This window comes from Aspergillus uvarum (assembly GCF_003184745.1).
Source record: "Aspergillus uvarum CBS 121591 unplaced genomic scaffold BO82scaffold_37, whole genome shotgun sequence".
Classification (NCBI taxonomy): Eukaryota; Fungi; Ascomycota; class Eurotiomycetes; order Eurotiales; family Aspergillaceae; genus Aspergillus; species Aspergillus uvarum.
The window spans coordinates 231,744-250,766 of record NW_020291334.1 but is presented as its reverse complement, the minus strand read 5'-3'; the positions used below and the strand labels follow the sequence as shown (position 1 = coordinate 250,766).

Genomic DNA, 19,023 nt, shown 5'->3' with positions numbered 1-19,023 from the left:
TGATGAGAGGATGATAGTCTTTCTGTCGAAAATCCTCTGCGAGGTCAGGTTCAAAGGCACGACAACCTTGAATAAGTCAGCCCCGCAAGAAAACACATGGTGCTACCACATAGCGGTCGCGACACGAGCAACCCGGTTCATGTCTTATGCAGCGATGGCATCAAGCTCTACACACCCATACTTGCTGAATAGCACTGAGTCATAACCGCCCCTCCCCTGCTGCTCGGAGCCAATCTTCAGTACAAAGTACTGGGGTGGACGTTGTGGGGACGTGTCGTGATGTATCACAAATCCTTCGAGAGCACTAAATCCCGCCAGCTCGTGGAAGAGTGCACCGTCGGGACCACAACCCGAATCGTCATTCGTGGCCGTCCGAAGTGAGTATGAGGCATGGCATTTGGGGGAAGAGGGTAGAAGAGAAGAAGTCCGTGCAGGATCGCAGCCACTCAATCTCTCTATCGCGCTTAAGAGGCTGCTGCACAGGCGACGGAAGTTCCAGACCCAACCCGAAAGCAGTCGGTATTCCAGGGATCACGAAGATCATATCAAGTCATGCGGCCATAGTTGGCACTGTTACAAGCGCACAACGGATGATGATTCGAGGTTGAGAAGGGAAGCAGCGTCTGAACGTAGAGGGGTACGGTCAAATCAGGACCACGGAGAGAGAGTTCAAACCGGAAGAGAGAGGGGCAAAAGTGCTGAGCTGAAAACCCCATCTATAGTGCAGATTGATATAGTAGCACTGACTGAGTGAGATCGGAGAAAGTGAGATCCTGGGAGTCCGAGACCCGCGGGCGCACGCACGCACGTTTGAGACAGAGCCTATGACTAGCTGGGGTTTGCCCTGTCGCCGAGCCCTGTTCCTGCCGCCATCACGCAAAGCCCAGACTCTCCCTCACTGATTGGTTTGCAAGGGAAGCCAATTGACCGCTTGCATGCTGGAGGGAACAGTGGATTTGCTGGGCCTTTTGCAGAGCGACGCACAGGCGAAGGCTTCCCTGTCCACCGTCGTTGCCATCGACTCTTCTTGCTCTTATCGCATGATCGCCCAGAGTGAGAAGCTGGCTGCGAAATCATTGCCCTGTCATGTCACTCAGGCTCCACCTCGTTTGGACCACGATGGTCAAATGACACCGAGATACGCATTCCCTTGGTAGGGGTGAAGTGGCCAATTGAGCACGAGAGACGCCAGCCGGAAAGTGGTCGCAGACAAGAATCAAATGGTGGGATTCGATAATGACAATAGCGAGAAATCCTGTGAGAATCCCTGCTGGCCGAGAATAAGCCCAGTTTGCCTCCCCCCGCGTATTCTTATTAGACTGTCATCCGCTGGTTTGGTGGCTTCATTGTCTCTGTAAATACGTATCATAAATGAGATGTAAGCAGCGGGGAAGAAAAAGGAAACGCAACCCTTTCAATACACCATGCACTGTACTGTACCTGGCTATCCTAATGTAGTTCTTACCCTGCATTCGAGCCTTAGCAGGATCATTGGCATTAATTTGCATCCTTTAGGGTTCTTGGTGAATCCTGGGTTGTTACAAGGCATGACAGGCTCAGTCAGAAGTTTGTCAAGAATAAGAATCTCCGAATACGAGGCACTCGCTCCTGATGGCGAGGTCCAAATCCTCGACATGATCCTGTTGATTTGGTTCCCTCCGTCCACCCTCTACTCCGCACCTGCTGCGTTTTCCAACTACAAAGGATATGCCTCACTTAGCGCGGAAATCCCATCAGTCGCAGTGACGTTGCCAGACTACTGCAGTTGCGGCACAGGTTGCGTTTTGCAGATGGCGATCATCTTTGCTTCTCAAAGTCTTGTCTTTTCAGGTAGTTGCAGATCCATTAGCGTGTCGGGAGCCGTAACGTATAAGTAGTCTACTAGTAGCTGCACCTGGTGCATATCGCAGACAAAAGCAACGAGATCAGCCTGTTTCAAGGCAGAACCTTACAGGTCTGGGAAAAGGTAGGAGTAAGTTAATAATTTAATATGAAGGGGAATAGAAAAGGGGTAAGAGAGACTCAGATCCCGTCGGCAAGCCTAACCGATTACCTCAACTGCGAGCTTCGATGGAAACTTCCACGAACGGGCATCAATGGCGTTTAGCGTGAGCCACAGGCTCATAGCCGAACCGGAAGAATGCGAGCGCCGCTCGGCATGACGACACATGTAGCTGGTTTCGCTCGGTCGGCGAGAAATTGTGGACATGTTTTTAACCTTAACCACGCGGGAAGGAAATTGGAGGTGGATGAAATGCGGATGTGGATGTGGAATTGGCGATGGAAGGTGGTCAGTGTTGAAGACATAGGCATCCGTGGCTGATCGCCAAATATAGTAGTACTCCCCACGTACTACAGATACTCCGTGGTGCCTAACGACTGCGACAGTCTATGTGTCAAGTCCAAGGCCAGACGTGCTCTAAAAGACATAGTGCGATGCCTATCACTTGATGCGCGACTCTGATGTCGCAGGGTCCCCGAACTAGAAAAGTCGCAAACTGGCAAGGATGCGACAAGAAACACCAGCAAAACAGGGACCGCAGCACGAGGTGACGGGCAGCACGAAACCGGAGACAATAAAGTTGATTAATTGTTCTCTCGCAAGCTTCGGCAGAAAACTCAAAAGTCAAAATCCTATTCACCCGCAGGCCCATCTACCGGCTTTTCAACCAAAGTCAAGTCAACACTCTGAAGATGATCGTCAGCTATTCGCCTCCACTATCTGCCACCAAGGCCGTCAAGGGGCTCTGTCAATCAATACTCAATCGCGCAAAAGCTCACTCAAGCTAAGAGGCCAGGGCTGACCTCCGTTGCCGGAACGTAAAGGGAAACACGAGGGGCTTGGTTGAGGTGAAGGTGAAGGTTCGTTTCGTACCGTGGAAACTCCCTCCGAGTTCAGTGTCGATCAGCAGCAGCGCGGCAGGTAATAGACGCGGCCAGTACCGAGCTGTGAATGACATCCTGCGCTTACAGCTGAGCCAGCAGTAAGCCGTCAACCCTCCACGTAACTACCCCTTGCCTTGCACAGCGAAGTCAACAGGCTCCATTTTTACGAGACTGCCTGGAATGATTACGTAGGAGGGGTAAAATCGCGAGGGCAAGCATGTCGCTGCAGAGTCGTACGCGAGAGCCTTGTCAACAATGGTCAATGCACATTGTGATGGGGAAAGATCTAGATTCCACAATGGGGGGAGAGGAGACTAGCGAGCATAGAGCCATTAATATCCATTTATATTAGACTGCAAGGGAAAGATGGGTCCAGGCTAGTGTCACACATCTTACTGATTTAGGTTCCTGTTGACGAAAATACTCTGTACGGTACGTGGACATGTATGTACATGTTCTTGGAGCCTAGCTTGTTCAATAGGATATGTCGTAGAACTGCTAACGATGCTCGATTATTGTAGGCCAAAGGTCGCAAGGAAAATATTGTAGTACGCAATCCAATGCTCGGTAGAAGAACGCACGCTTACTTGACAGCGGCCACCATCTGTTTAGAGTTAGGGTGCACAGGGGCAATTCAAGTCAAAAGAAAAGACTGCCAGGCCGCACATTTTCATTTTGACCGAGCAACCCGACCAGGATGGTTGATCAGCTCCTCCTATCATGGGAAGAGGTTGGGTTAGCGGGAGGAAAGGCTTCCATTCCCGGGTTAGTTTTACTCCAGCTCAAAGTTTAATGCCATGCAGATGCAGCAAAATCATAAAATGGCTGCTAAGTTAATGCTGACCACCCCTGCCCGCATACGAGGAGGTCTGTAAGGTACGCGGTCGGTCGTGGTCACATACCTGGTTAGTCGGAGACAACTGAGTCGTACAGTCGACTGTTCCCGCTTACCTGTTTACCTGATGCCTGGTTGCCTGTCTGCTTGTCTGTCTGGCAGTGTCTGCTATCTTGTCACTTGTGCCCTAGAATGCTCGTCAAACTTGGCCAACCAAGATGAATTGACACCTTGTCGGCTACCTCCCTCTGGTTCGGAACCGTAGCGAGAACTTCAATATTACCCCAAGGTTACATTCTATGGAGCGAACCGAGTACAGTACAAATCCAGATGAGCTGATGATAAGGGGATCGATCCATGGAAGGGACAAGGCTGGTGGTCACACTACATAATAGATTTGTTCGGGGAAGGGAAGTCCGTCCAGACGCGTCAAATAACGAGGGAAACCCTGCTTCAGGTTGCCACTACAAACGGGATGGAGAGACTCTTTTAGGAAGAGACCGAAAATTGAAGTAAACCATCTGGGATGAAGTTCTTGGTCTTTGAGTCTTAAAGTCTCACGCACCGCTTGAAACTCGCTAGCAGCCATGTGCGTATGGTGGTAAGTTTAGGTGTACAGTACTATCCTACGTAAGAGCAAGGTATTGGTGACCGTCAGTCATGTACCCATGAGGTACAGCCCACGTTCTGTTTCCGATCCTTGGGTATCGGTGGGTCGTGTCGACACTTGGCCTGCCCAATGATGCAGAGCATTGGTTTATACCCATGCAGAAGGCTGCAGGTGAATTAACTCGAACAGGTTTAGGGCTCCTTGACACATTGTTCTCCGTCGATGGCATCTTACCCTCTCTCGCTCTCTCGAGGTCTCGCTCTCTCCTCGAAAAAAACCCCGCTTTACCAGGCTGTGCTGTGCCCTACCGATACTACTACTGAATGGCTAGACTGACCCTTTCATCGTCTAATTCCTTCCATCAATACTCATGCACCTCGACGGTCGATTGGAATTCCCGACGGAGCGTGGAACTCTACTTCCTTCCCTGGCGTTGTCGCAGCAAGCCTGTCGGTGCAATGCAATGCACCGACTCCACCCTTCCATCGTGCCCCTGAAGTTAAGCTCGGCGCATTGAGGGAAATCGACTGGAAAAGTGGGAATTGGGAATTCCACACGGACCCTTTCCCAAAAAGTATGAGTAACTGAGTAACCAAGATGTGCAAGAGGCAACTCGAGGTGTGCCCCAACCGAATCTTTGGATCCTGGTGGCACCCCCGGGACGGTCCCATACTCTAGTCTTCCAGCGCGCATCGTTAAATCGAAAGTAGTATATCTGATCGTCTCCCCCCTCCTTCCCCCCCCATGTCCGTTCGCTCCCACTTGCACACACACGCTCTCTCTCGATCGGCCCGGTGTCCACATGCAGTGACTCAATCCTTATCGATCGATTGTGCTCCGTGAACGCACGGCTGTGAATCTCTTGTGGAGAGGTATCACGTCCGGAGTCGCTGTTGCTGGCAACCCTATTAATCTCGCCTACCCAAGGACATGACAATCTCGCCACCACCTGCCTCCATTGAGATCGACGAGTATACTTGACATTGGCCCATACACACATCATGAGCAACACCACACTGAACGGATTATGCCCGGCTCCTTTCTACCAGGAGTCGTTCTTCCCGTCGACCGGTGGATGTATGTTGTGTCTCCAGTCAATCCCCGTGTGCGGCGCTGACGATGTGCTTTCTCTTCAGTCATTGACGGACGTTATTGTGAAACGTTAACCACGGCCCATGGCAACGTCTCTTGCTGCCTGCCGTGCCCATTGTCATCATGGACCTACGGTGATGGTATGCATATCGTATGGAAGATACGAGAGAGCAATTGCTAACCGCGCACGGTTTATTCAGACATGACCAACAAAACCCAGGCCGCCGGCTGGCTTGGGGTCGCCATCCTGCCTCTTTGTATTTTTCTCTTGATCTCATATGCGGTTCTGCCTCCGAAATGGACGAATCGTCACTATCTGAGCATATGTTTCACATTGGGAATCTGCTGCATCGAGGTAAGTGCGCAGGCACGCGAGCAGTTACAGAAACGAGACAATGTTGACCGGCTTCGCAGATCGCTTTCATCATCCCTCTAGGGATCAAGCCGGAGCAGTGCTTTAATGCAATTACGCCGAACGATATGTACTCGGATGTCGCGTGTGCTTTCACTGGCTCGTTACTTCTGTTTGGCGGCTGGGTAGCTGTGTCGTGGAGTATGTATATCTTTTCCTCGGTCCATGGTCCGCTCCAGCACTAATCTGGTCGCGCAGGTTTCATCCGTACTTTGGCTTTCCACCTTCAGGTTTGTTGGGAGGTAATGCTGGGGACGAAGTTCATGTGGGGCGCATTCGTCTTTGGCTGGGGCATCCCGATCATTGGGTTGACTGTCATGCTGTGCTTGACAGGGGTGTCCTACCGATTCGGAGGGACCTGTCACATCAACGTGCACAACAGCAACCGGGACTACTGGGCGCCTGTGGTGGCCTTTGCTGCAGCAGCATTGGTCCTGCAGTTGGCCACGATGCTGTACTGTATCCACGTCTACGTCAAATCGGTCTTCGACAAGAACCCCACGACCAACAGCTCGGGTCTCCCGTCCTACAGCGCCAGCGTGCGCACCATGACCGCCCGGCAGGCCTACCGCCGCGTGCGCCGCGTCATCCAGCTGCAGTGGCGGAGTGTCACCTTGATCCTCATCATCATCGGCAACGTCATCTTCTTCGCGGTGGTCTTCATCAAGATGGACAACAAATTGGCCATGACTCCCGCCAACGCCGAGCTCTTCCTCCCCTGGGTGGCATGCCTGGTCGCCACGGAGGGCGACAAGCAGAAGTGTTTCTCGGAGGTGAAGCACGTGCTACCTAACCAGGCCACCCTCCTGGCCGTGCTCATTCTTTTGTCGCTGGTCGGCTTCTGGAACTTCATTCTGTTCGCGAGACCATCGATGTTCCAGGGATGGGCCGACCTCTTCAAGACGAAAGTCTCACACCCCAACGAGTTCGTCTCCGTGGACGCTCGCCGCACGCCGGACTCGCGCGCCTACGAGATGCTCGACAGCTCCGGGGTGCCGCCCGCCTTCAAGACGCCGGAGCCGGTGGTCCGATCCCCCAGCCCGGCGCGCACCTCCGGGGCCCGGAGCCCCGAGCACGACAGCTACGGCCAGGAGGCGCGTTACGTGAGCCCGACGATGAGCTTCTCGTCGCCTCGCCCGCCTAGCGCGTCGCAGAACCACGCACGCGAGTGGGATCCGCAAGCGACATTTGCGCCGGCACATCCACGTAATGGATCCCAGTGACGCTAACTCATTTGAGCATGGAGCATGGAGCATGGAGCATGGAGCACTGCATTTGTCTGGGTCATTCCTTTTGGGTTGGATCAATTGGAGCATTGCGTCAAGAGAAAAGAAAAAAAGTGGCTGATGTATATTTTGTATGAACTGCATATGTTTGTTACGGCTGTACTTATACCCTGGATGATGATTTATTGGCTTCAGCTATCACTGTGAACGTATACTATACTACATTCTGAACACAGCTTCTTTTCCCTCAATACTATACATGTACGGAGTAAAGGTACTCCTACACTCATCCTCAGCAATAATATTCCTCCCCGAGAACTGGGAAGTAAGATCCCCTCCCTCCGAACCCCCAACGCCGCCGAACTAACCGAGCCGGCCACCCATTCATCCATCCAGCCAAGCGAACAAAAGAGAAAAGAAGAAGGGGAAAGTCAAACCCCCAAGCCCAAGAATCCTTTCCTCACTTTTCCGTAGAAACAAATCCTTCGGTTCTTCGATTCCCCTGCCCCCCAAACTTTAATAAAGCATACGCAGCTGCCAGCAGAGGGGGTGGAAATTCCTCCGTTCGACTAAACCAACCGGTAGACTAAACGCTAACGTGAACGGGTATCTTTCCCCCGCGCCGCGCCGCAGGAACAATTCCTTTGGGCTTTGCCTCGCCGCTCGCTTATCCCTTGGCTTTGTATCATCGTTGCGTGAGAATTTGAGGAGGCCCCTCCCGGACCTCCCCCCTCCCTTCGGCCCTCCCGGTGGAAGTGTCCGTGGTTGTGGAAATTAGATTGGGGTTGGGGTTGGGGTTGGGTAGGTGGGTGGATGGTGAGTTCTAGACTTCCCCGCCGCTGTCGTCGCTTTAACTGTCACTGTCGCTTGCTTCTATCTGACTTAATGATGGGTGCGGTGCATTGCATGGGGGGACCGTACGACTGGTGCAGGTGCGGGAGCAGATGCGGGCTTGCTTACATGCATGGGCGTTGAGAACGCTTCGCTTGTTTGTTTGTTTGTGTCTCCGTGTGGGTTTGCTTGGGTTTAGTCTGGTTTGGTTTGATCCACGGAGTATTCTTTGGTGTAGTGGAGATGGTTCGATTTCCATAGGGTAGGTCAGCGATAATTCTCCGAGAACGACTTAGGTATTCGATAGAAGGCGTCTACGTTTCTGTGTGTGGCTTAATCTGGGGTGATATGGACGAAGTAGCGGCCGGTGCTCTGTATAAGCACAAGTCCTTCTTTGGATGTATGGTGACGGACTACATACCGAGATTTGATGTGGTGCTAGTGCTAGTGCTAGTGTTTTGCCACAATACCTCCAGTCCAGCAATAGCCAGGTGTTCTGTCCTCTGGGGTTAGGGTTGTATCGTACATCAGTCAACTGTGCGTACAGATTGATATGGGGAGAGGCGGTTTTCTTATCGTCTTATTTGCGATGTAGGGCTCCTCCGCGGAACGCATGCTATAAAGTAAAGCCTCTTTGAGTTCGGCCTACGGAGTCCGCCGTTGGACGCCCGTTGGGTAATTAAAGTAAGTTTGATGTGACCAGGGCCTGGGACTTGTCTTTTTGTGATGGAAGTTCTGTTCTATCAGGGTCTTGGGGGGTTCTTTATCTCGCTGGGGGTGCAAGGTTACATACATGTTTTTCTAATATGTGTTCTGAATATAGCACCGAGTACATGATTTTTTTGTTTACTGATTCGATATCTACGTATGTTGTGTAGAAGAATTACACATCCATCTATGAGATGTAAAATGAATGGCAAGCGGGGTAATTACTGCCATCATCGGATACTTTAAATACATACTTGCAGTGCATACCCTGGGAGGCGCTGAATAAGTCGAGGAAACCTTTGGGACTATCTGTGAGACTTTATATTGAACCTCTGCATTTATCTTATGCAAGTACACGAGTTAAGTCACCTTATCAAGGTGATATACGTATACTACCTACCTTCTTTTGTGTAACATGTAGTGATGGGTTTGCTTAGAGCTACAGTGGTGTATAACTGCTTGAGCAGGTTCAAACCAGCGGCTATGCTGAATAAAATAATCATTTCACAGTTCAGATAGACTAGTAGGCAGAGTAAGTATCATCTTGACGATCCCCTTGTCGAAGAGTATCACAACAATTGAACATATTTCATCGCAGCGGAAAGCAGGATAAGCGAGAACGCCCACCATGTGAAAAGAATTATGAACCTCATAGACACCAAAACCAGAGGAAATACTAATACAACCTCTCTTTCATAGTCAACCTCGTCATTCAAGCCCGAAAGCCTGTGCAAGGTGTCCCTCTAGGGTGTTAGGTAGAATCTGATCTTTTAATATAGAGATAAGGCAGAGCTTCTCCCACAAAATAGACATCACAGCTACGCCAGACTACACACAATCAGATCCAAGTAATCGTTTCTCGCTATGATACATCGTAACCCAGTACTAGGTCGAAAAAATCCACTATTATAGAAACCACCCCCCTCCCACAACCAGTACAGGTATTGAGCATCGGCATCGGCTGTTCCCAAATTCGGGTTCTGGGGCATGACTTGCCTCAAAGCAATTAAGAAGCATCGTGAAGAGAGAGTTTAGGAAAGACGCAATACAAGAACAACCGGGCGATTACCAAGCGTTGACATCGAAGTTTTCCTAAAGCCTTGTCAGAAAGTTCGTTGGAGATCACACTTCCCAAAAGACTGCTCACCTCGGAGAAATACGTCGTCACGACAGTCCGGTCCGAGAACTTGCGGCCTGCAAGCGCCTTCAGCGCATTCGTGGCCGACTCTACCGTGTCGAACTTGACGAAGATCTTGCCAACTCCAGGGGACTGTCTGCTGCCACCAGAGGGCCGGGGCACCTTCAACTCGACGATCTGGCCGTATTTCGAGCACTCATCGCGCACGTCATCGCAGATTTCTAGCGGGCAATTAGCCACAAAACATCACGAAAACCGGCAACAAAAAACATACCTTCGTAGTCATCGTTATCAATGAGCTCCTCCGGAGTCACCATGTTCAACAGCTGCAACACACGGCTTGTCTCCAAATCCTGAGATGTCGTCTTGGCAAACATGGACATCGCGTTGACGCCCATATCCAACCCGGCGGCCTGGGTCATTCCGATACTGGCACGCACCACCTTCAGGTGTCGGTCACCCAGCTCCATCCCGTTCAATCCCTCCACAGCAATGCTCGTGGCGGAAGGATCGGCGTACTCGCAGAACGCGATTCCCTGGAGAAGTCAGACTTGCAGATTCACACGTTCACACAAAAACACTTACTCTGGACTCTTCTGTAGAGCTGTCCTTGACCAGGACGAAAGACTTGAGCTCGCCGAACGACTTGAGAAGCATGGTCACTGGTTCCTCGGGGATATAGTTGGGGATGTTCGACACGCAGATCTTGTTGGGCGAGTCAGGAACCTCGTTCAACAGAACTCCCTCCTGATACTCCTGCTCGACTCCGCTGGGAACAATGTAATCCTTGGGTCGCCGCACTTCCAGCCCCTGCGGCGAGCCGTTAGCATCGCCATTGCCGGCAGCCTCGTGCTCCTCCATCGTGATTCCGTCGAACGCGAGGGCAACCGTGGCGTCGCCGGGGGTCTTGAACTCAAGAAGAGCATAGGAGCGGTCGGTCGACACCTGGGCCGAGATACAAGGGTCCACACTCTCAACAACGTTGAGGCCGTTGAGTTGGAGGTTGAAGAAGGCCAGGAGCGCCTCCCCAGTGACGGTGGGTGGCAGGTTGTAGACGAAAAGACGCTTCGACTGACGGGAGTTGGCTGGCTTGAGGGCGGAGGTCTCGGTGCTGCTGCCAGCAGGCTGGTTCATGAAGGCTTGGAGACGGCTGGGGTCCATGGGCTGCTGACGCGGTGCCCCAGGGAGAGGGAACATGCCTGTATGCGTAAGTTTTGCGATCGACCACGACTCAAAGGGCAGGCCTTCTTACCTGAGAGCTTAGCCTGCTCGGCCGTGACGTTCTCGTAGCCGGGGGGCTTGATGTCCCATTGTGTCAAGCGACGCTTGCGATCCAAGACCGACAGGACATCCGTCAGGTCGGGTGTAGGCTCCCTCTTCCGTGGAGGCGAAGCACTCCTCTTCCGCTCCCTTTTGTCGCCGCCACGCTCGCGCTCGCGATCGCCGCCGCCGCCACCACCACCACCGCCGCGGTCAGCGCGGTCTCCACGCTCACGGTCCCCCCGGTCCCGTCCTTCCCGTCGGGGTCTCTCCTCGAACAGGTCTCGGTCTCTCTCGCGGCGAGAGGATCTGTCTTCATAGTCTCTGCGGCGGCGGTCGCCTCGATCCCGATCCCAATCGCGCTCTTCTCGGCGGCTGGAGTAGCGATCCTCGCGTTCGCGGGCGCGGTAGTCGCGGCTGGACGAGTACGAGTCGGCCTCGAACTCGCGTCGGGAGCCGCCCCGAGAGCTGTAATGGGGCGATCTGGACCGTCTTCTGTCGCCTCGCTCGCCCCGTTCGCCCCGTTCTGCTCTCTCCGGTCTGTCTCCTCTGTCCGATCGCTCTGGTCTCTCCGGCCTCTCACCACCACGTTCGCGACGCTCCTCGCGCTGTACATCGTCGGTCGGGTTAGCTGCTGCTGCTGCACAAGAGATAAACATTGTCCATGTCAAAGAACAAACTCACGTAGTAATCCCTGGAGCGACCCGCCTCCGCTTTATAGAAAATGTTAGAAGAGTGAGCCCAGAATAAGGGTTACGTTGTCCGGGATGTGTACTCACGTCTGGCAGAATACGTATCACCGTTCATTGTGAACAACAACTCCAGCGAATAGAATAGATTCCCTTTTCGGTTGCTGATTTTCCCCCTTCGTCCTTGAGATCGCAGGAGTTCGGCTGGAAACAACAAACAAGCTCCAGAAGCGACCTGAAACAGTAAGTGAGTTTCCAAAGGTGCAACCTCAAGCGCACCGAGAAGATGGAAAGCAAAGAGGTTCTGATGAAGGAGAGTGGTTAGAGCTGCGCTGGGGAAGGGAAAACTCGCTGGCCGGCGGCGACCAAGCACGCAGCCGCCCGGGCGCGCCCTAACCGGTTAGCGCAGTCGGGACCGCCTTCTTTATCGGACCCCCAGTGGGCGGCAGAATCGGTATCGGTATCTACAGCGTTGATCGATTTGAAGTTCATTCTACTTGCTTGGAACTTTTTGGGATGCTTGACAAGGCCAATTGTCTTTTATCATGACAGTCGGTGCTTTCTCTGAATGGCGCAAGCTGCCTGTGAGTCTGAGCGAGTTGTGCATCAACACTACCTTACGTTGTGGACAATCATTCCGGTAGTTTTTCTCCCCTTCTCACCTCGCCGCTCAGGGCCCATGTGCTGCACTATCCTATCCTATAAAGCGCCCACAAAGCTAATCCAACCTTTCGAAAGATGGCACAATGTCCCCGACAGCGACGAATGGCGCTGCGTTCTCCACGGCCGACTGCTATCCCTAAAGCAAGATCCCACCCACCTCTATTACCGAACCTACCTCCCCTCTCACCCTCCCCAGACCACCATCTCACCACCACCACCACCCAAAACCGCCGCCGCCATCCCTAACCAACAAAAAGCCTCTCCCCCCCAAACCGACCACATATCCACTCCTACGAATGATGACGACGACCCCATCCTCCCCCTCCTAACCGCCTACTTCAACCTCCCAGCCAACCTCACCACCCTGTACGAGGGGTGGTCCCAGCACGACGCGAACTTCCGCCAGAAGGCGCCGCAGTTCACAGGGATCCGCATCCTGCGGCAAGACGCGTGGGAGGCGCTCATCGCCTTCATCTGCAGCAGCAACAACAACATCGCGCGCATCTCGCAGATGGTCGAGAAGCTCTGCCGGCGGTACGGGGCCTTCGTGGCCACCGTCGACGGCCGCGAGTACCACGATTTCCCCGGCCCGGAGGCCATGGTCGGTGACGCCGACGGTGAGGAGGGCGTCGATGTGGAGGCCACCCTGCGCGGGCTGGGGTTCGGGTACCGGGCCAAGTACATCAGCCAGACGGCGCGGATTGTGGCGCTGGAGCGGGAAGAAGGGTGGCTGGAAGGGTTGCGGAATCCTGAGTCAGTGGCGTTGGGTTGTGCTGGTTCGCTGGGTGGTGGTGGTAGTGGTGACGCGGGGGAATGGAAGGAGGAAGGGAGGGAAGGGTATCGACTTGCGCATGCCAAGTTGCTGGAGTTGCAAGGTGTGGGGCCTAAAGTCGCGGACTGTGTTTGTTTGATGGGGCTGGGGTGGGGTGAGGCGGTGCCGGTTGATACGCATGGTGAGTTTTTCTTTCAGCTTCTCTGGCTGAGGGATGTTACTGACCGTGGCATATGTGTACAGTCTGGCAGATTGCGCAGCGGGATTACAAGTTCGGGAAGGGGTCGCATAAGTCTCTTAATAAGGTGTTGTACGATGCCGTGGGAAATCATTTCCGCAAGCTTTGGGGGAAGGAGGCGGGCTGGGCGCAGAGTGTGCTATTCACGGCGAATCTGAGGACTTTCTCGGACCGCTTGGCGGCGACTTCTTCCAAAGTGGGGGTGAAGGTGGAGGTTAAAGATGAGGAAGGAGGGGATGACGGTGTTGAGGTTAAGACAGAGGTTACCACAGCCACGGCTATCCCATTGAAGAGGGCAACAAGCGAAGATGGCGTCAAAGTTAAGGCGGAGGACGATGCGGACATGCATGCTGTTCTCCAAGCCTCCCAGACTACGACCACGAGACGGATGTCGAAGCGGCTCCGGAAACGATGAGGCGACGAACATACCCTGTATTATATTTCTTGTACTGTATATATCTGCATGTCTGTATGAAAAACAGCTCGGCGGACTCAGAGTCACTAGGGCGAGGTCAATAGAGCAGGAATCTGATGGTCCTGATTAAAGGAATAGTTCTGTATAGATGTTGCAAACTTCGGGCGTGATAGCTCGCAGTCCCGCAATGGTGCTGTACTCATTCAATATGCATTTTCTCCCGGTTCTCATCGTATCCGCAGGCGAACGCATCACAAACCGTTCAGCATTATATAGATACTCACTCCCAATGGTATAGTAGCTCGAACGATGCACATCTCCAAAGTACGAGTTATACTTACAGTCGCCTGTCCTTCAACCCAACCTGCCAGTTATTTCATGGAATGCGAGCAATGTGTTGTCCATGCCGAGACTGGGCCAAGAAAACATGTTCCTCCAAGCACCTGCTTGGCGCTCGAAGCTTCTACCACAGCCATCAACCGCTTGGCAATGATACTTTCTGAGCCTGTATCTGGACAAAGCCTGTGGCTTCTCGTTGCCATGAATCCAGAGACGAGGCATCCAAACCAGGTAATAGCTTTCGAGTCATGACGAGCTAGCGTGATCGAATCAACATCACATCCATTGGAGCCATGCAGGCTCCCGAACCCAAGTTCTGAGGGGGCTGAAATGCAACATTACCCCACAATGGAAGCTAAACCACTGGGTTAATTGGCATTGACAATGATAAGAAAGCCAGATAGCATCTCCGAGTTCGGCAGTACTCAAGGGGAAATAGGCTGGTCAGTGATCCGAGTCGGTGCTTTTGCTGTGAGACGGCCCATGGGCATGTGCGGTTGGCGTGGGGGTAGAGTCCGTCGGGAAAGGGTTCCCGACTCATGAGAGTCTTTGAGTCAACGCATGATATGAGGCATGATACCAATTGCCCGGAAGGGCTGGCTAGACGAACCGAAAAGGTACCGATACAGCTGATTATGTATCACTCGACAAGCAGCCTATTGCCTCAGAGGTACTGTACCAATGCCTCCTGAGTCCCCGACTGCCCGTGTGGACAAACTCAGAAGAGACTTTGGTGCGAAACCGTCCGGTGGGCGGGCGACGGCATCCTGGTTTGGTGAGTCGGCCGACCAGTCGGACTAAAGCTGATGTTACATAGACTTGGCCAGAAGAAGCAGTGAGTGGGTAGGAATGTTTGTGGTCTGGCACCGGCATATTGGCTCGCGTGGCACCACATGACCGGAGAAAAAAAAATAAGTGGCAGTAGTGGACACCGCATGTGCGAAGGGAGGAAGAGAAAAAGGTAAAAGCTTCAATTCTCACGGTTGAGTTTCGGTGGGCGCCCACTTGGCAACTCATGGCTTAACACTATTTTGCATGGACGATGGGGGGGGGTTTGGCACGGTTCAAGTTTACCCCGCGTTGGCACTGACTGGGGGAGTGGGGGCACATTTGCGCGACTGGCCAGCCAATGTGAGTGCGAAACAGGAGAACAACAAGCGGGTAAAATCCTTATTCCTACCTGGGTCAATTCAACCATCACTAGTAAAGAGCACTTGCTGCCAGCAGAACAAGACGTCATGGCATGACAGACTCGAAGGTTCAGGAAGACATGGAACTGTGGGAGAACAAGAAAATGTGGGGGAGTTCTTGGCCTCCGGGGGAAAGCTTGGCAATGGGACAGAATAGACTCAATGGCCACCATTCCTGATCATCTCAGATAGAACAGTCAGTCATCATGATGGAAGAGAAGGGGGGATGAGGGAAATTAGAACAAAGAGGAAAGGGTCTGGGCGGAGAAGCAGCTGCCTCGTTCTGACTCAGATGAACCCTCATCCTCCTAGCCATCTCCTTACCTCGCATGGTTTTGATTCGGCCCAGGTGTCAGCCTTTACTGCCTCATGTGAGTGATCGGCAAGAGTCCGAAAGGCTAACCAAAACCTGGTCCTCAGAAAGCACCTGAGCTAGGTTATGTAGGTTTTGATTAGACCCGAGGAGAAATCGCGGGGTCTGTCATCCTCATGGCTGCTCGGCGAACATTCGCCTGCCCGACGTCGGCCTTTTAAAACTGCGGCCGAGTCTCAAATTTCGGTTCTTTTCTTTTCTTTTTCTTTTCTTGCGTTTCACTCTTCGTGCTCTGCCCCTTTTCTTGCCTCTTCTTCAGTCGAACGGTAGTTGCCTGCTCTTCTATCCAGCATGTCTCATGTCAAAGAAGAGGGGCCCTCACGGGCAGTCCAGCATCATGTTTCGGACGAAGATGATTTACCGTCAATGAGCATTGGAAAATACCTGATCACTCGAATCCCGACCCTGGTGCCTCCTATGAACCCTGCTCCGAATCCAATCAAGGCTCTTACTCTGCTCAGTGGCAAGCAATGGCTCTTCTTTGGTGTAGGTGACTGGAGATCCTCCGCGCCGCCCGTTCGCTGCTAATCGCATTTCTAGGTCGCCTTCTTTGGTTGGACGTGGGATGCCTTCGATTTCTTTACCGTTTCCTTGACGACCACCCAGCTCGCAGAGGCCTTCGACAAGTCGGTCACAGATATTACCTGGGGTATCACCCTCGTGCTGATGCTCCGCTCCGTGGGCGCAATTGCCTTCGGCATCGCTGCCGACAGATGGGGACGGAAATGGCCTTTCATTGTCAACAATATTATGTTCATTGTGCTGGAGCTGGGAACAGGTTTCTGTAATACGTATCGTGAGTTCCTGGCCTGTCGCGCTCTCTTTGGAATTGCCATGGGGGGTCTCTACGGCAATGCCGCGGCTACTGCGCTTGAAGATTGTCCAATGAAGGCGCGTGGTATTGTGTCCGGTTTACTCCAGCAAGGCTATGCGTTTGGATACCTGCTGGCGACGGCTTTTGCACGCGGATTGGTTGACACAACCTCGCACGGTTGGAGACCCTTGTATTGGTTCGGCGCATGTCCTCCGGTCTTGATCATTATCTACCGGCTCTGCCTGCCTGAGACGGATGCTTTCATCGAACGCCAGAGGACTCGGAACTCTGTCCGAGGGGGAGTCACATCGACTTTCTTGTCGGAGGGCCGGACAGCTTTGAAGCGACACTGGTTGCTCCTGATCTATCTCGTGCTGCTCATGGCAGGCTTCAACTTCATGGTGTGTACTTTCTACTGTTCGTTGAAGACGCCAGATCACTAACTAAACCAGTCTCATGGCTCGCAAGATCTGTATCCGACCATGCTCAAGAGCCAGTTCGGCTTCTCGGCTGATGCAGTCACTGTCACCCAAGTCGTCGCCAACCTGGGCGCATTGACGGGAGGCACCCTGTGCGGCTGGGCGAGTCAGATCTTCGGCCGACGATTCTCCATCATTGTGATCAGTATCGTCGGCGGTGCCCTCCTCTACCCGTACACTTTTGTTACCTCGACCAATGTCATGGCTGCCGCCTTCTTCGAGCAATTCTGCGTGCAGGGCGCTTGGGGTGTTATCCCCATCCATCTGATGGAGCTGTCCCCAGGCTCAATCCGCACCTTCGCTGTGGGTACAGCGTACCAGCTAGGCAACCTAGTGTCGTCAGCCAGTTCCACGATCGAGTCAACGATCGGAGAACGGTTCCCTCTGCCCCCTTCAGACACTGGAGCCAAGCGATACCAGTACGGCAAGGTGATCTGCATCTTCATGGGCTGTGTGTTCGTTTATGTGATCTTGGTGACATTCTTGGGCCCGGAGCGGTTGGGACGTCAGTTCGATGTGGCACATGATGCGGACATGGCGGAAGTGACGGCGCATCGCGGCAAGGACGATGAGGTTGTTGAGAGTGACCCAGAGAAGGGTACCGTGCGTACTCTAGAGGGCTGAAGCACGCGGCAAGAAGATGTTTACATTATAGTACGAAATCTACGATGTGATGATTTTTACGGACTGCAGGACGCTTGGATAGTATGACAGGAGCTGCTTCAATCATGCATGGCCATACGATCTTACGATCTCCCCACAAGACCAAGACTTCGTTTACCGTAGAGACATGATTGCAAGTATAAGTATGTAAAGGTCAAGCTTCTAATTAAACAAAGAACCTTCAGCAGGGTGATTTGGAAACGTTGAACGATTGTAGCTTGCCAATGAGTCCGTCGCTTGGAGTTGTAACCTGGGACTCGACCGAGTCAGTCAGTCAACGCACGGGACACAACACAAGAAAGGCAGGCTCCAGTCTCCCCAGGGCATTATCAGCATCTGCTTAATTGAAATGGGCTCATTGTCTCGAGTGAAGACTATCACAGGGTTGAAGTCTCTTCATATGCATTGCCAGTGTTGTAGCATCCAAATAAGAAGACGAAATAAACTCACCTGGGATTTTATGCAGGTTTGTGCATGAGTGGAGAGGTGGAATCATCCGGGTTGGGAACTGGGGAGCAGGAGCTGGATTTATAGGTGTTGGTTAACCCCGCACAGCGGATTGCCTGGCTGGCACCTGCAGGGGTGATGCGTGGTCTGATGAATTATAGTTTTTCATTATACTACGGGGTTGAGTGTCTCGTGCAGTAGATGGTGAATACATATCTTGAGGGACTGATGTGTGCTGCACAACGGACTCCGTAATCTGCCCGTTCTCCATCCACTTAACTCGGCTGCGGGCAGGTGGTGGAGCCTGGATGGAGTCTCTCAGGGTCTCATTGCGAGTCCAGACTGCGCACTCCATACTAGCAGAGTATGCTGATTTGAGAGAGAGGATGGGCCTTTTCGAGCCTGCGATTGATCATGTTGACTGTTGCGCTCCATCCCATAACTCTTTCTCTCGCTCAACATGTAGTAGAAGGGAGCCAAGAGGATTCTCTCCTCGTAGCTGTCAGGCCGAGTTGATCCATGGGACCCATGGAACCCTCCGGTCTTCGTCCCTTGTATCCCAGCGGAGCGGCAATGCGACGCTGACTTCATGACATCCGGACTGGGGAGGATGCGGAAAAGGACAAGACTTTCACTGCTGCCTCATGAGTGAACAGAGAGCTATATGGTGTACTTACTGTACAGTACGTAGACTCTAGGACTGACAGTCGATGGTGGCTCGATCGTGCCGACTTGCATCCGCCAAGCCCGTTCCGTCTGCGGTGCCAAAAAAGAACCTCAACCAACCTTTCCAGTTCCATCGCCTTGCCTCGCTCGCTTCCCTACTGCTGCTAATTTACCAACTGCTGTTGCTGCTGCTTTCACTTTTTTCCCCTCTCCTTCCTATTGAACCTCCTTCGGGTCGAACTCGTCCTCTTCTTTTTTTTTTCTTTATTCACCTTCT

At 52.8% G+C, this 19,023-nt stretch overlaps 4 protein-coding genes across 4 annotated transcripts; 3 read left to right on the top strand and 1 right to left on the bottom strand.

The window, feature by feature from the left end:
* Positions 1–4,957: 4,957 nt before the first annotated feature.
* gprM lies at positions 4,958–7,307 on the top strand. The gene is made up of 5 exons (XM_025633430.1): positions 4,958–5,408; positions 5,468–5,563; positions 5,624–5,778; positions 5,838–5,976; positions 6,034–7,307. Exons 1-5 carry the CDS (start codon positions 5,333–5,335, stop codon positions 7,056–7,058), a joined length of 1,491 nt encoding a protein of 496 aa, XP_025490614.1. The 5' UTR covers positions 4,958–5,332; the 3' UTR covers positions 7,059–7,307.
* A 2,048-nt stretch (positions 7,308–9,355) lies between these two features.
* Positions 9,356–12,011, bottom strand: BO82DRAFT_355577 (splicing factor u2af large subunit). Its single transcript, XM_025635485.1, has 7 exons — positions 11,778–12,011; positions 11,683–11,711; positions 10,991–11,606; positions 10,324–10,937; positions 10,013–10,274; positions 9,748–9,959; positions 9,356–9,692 (listed from the first exon to the last, which is right to left on the bottom strand). Exons 1-7 carry the CDS (start codon positions 11,803–11,805, stop codon positions 9,666–9,668), a joined length of 1,788 nt encoding a protein of 595 aa, XP_025490613.1. The 5' UTR covers positions 11,806–12,011; the 3' UTR covers positions 9,356–9,665.
* A 221-nt stretch (positions 12,012–12,232) lies between these two features.
* Positions 12,233–13,962, top strand: BO82DRAFT_384466 (8-oxoguanine glycosylase OGG1; the record flags this gene model as incomplete). The annotated part of the gene is made up of 3 exons (XM_025638103.1): positions 12,233–12,327; positions 12,426–13,303; positions 13,366–13,962. 3 exons carry the CDS (start codon positions 12,233–12,235, stop codon positions 13,773–13,775), a joined length of 1,383 nt encoding a protein of 460 aa, XP_025490612.1. The 3' UTR covers positions 13,776–13,962.
* A 2,006-nt stretch (positions 13,963–15,968) lies between these two features.
* Positions 15,969–17,594, top strand: BO82DRAFT_286551 (sugar transporter family protein; the record flags this gene model as incomplete). Its single annotated transcript, XM_025631552.1, has 3 exons — positions 15,969–16,163; positions 16,218–16,892; positions 16,944–17,594. The coding sequence occupies 3 exons, from the start codon at positions 15,969–15,971 to the stop codon at positions 17,592–17,594; spliced, it is 1,521 nt and encodes a 506-aa protein (XP_025490611.1).
* Between the last annotated feature and the right edge of the window lie 1,429 nt (positions 17,595–19,023).

Coding starts and splice junctions, on each gene's coding strand:
- gprM (XM_025633430.1), top strand. CDS start 5,333: ATGAGCAACACCACACTGAACGGATTATGCCCGGCTCCTTTCTACCAG. Junction 5,409..5,467: donor CTTCCCGTCGACCGGTGGAT/GTATGTTGTGTC, acceptor CTTTCTCTTCAG/TCATTGACGGACGTTATTGT. Junction 5,977..6,033: donor CTGGGTAGCTGTGTCGTGGA/GTATGTATATCT, acceptor CTGGTCGCGCAG/GTTTCATCCGTACTTTGGCT.
- BO82DRAFT_355577 (XM_025635485.1), bottom strand. CDS start 11,805: ATGAACGGTGATACGTATTCTGCCAGAC. Junction 11,712..11,777: donor TGATACGTATTCTGCCAGAC/GTGAGTACACAT, acceptor TTTTCTATAAAG/CGGAGGCGGGTCGCTCCAGG. Junction 9,693..9,747: donor TGACGACGTATTTCTCCGAG/GTGAGCAGTCTT, acceptor ACAAGGCTTTAG/GAAAACTTCGATGTCAACGC.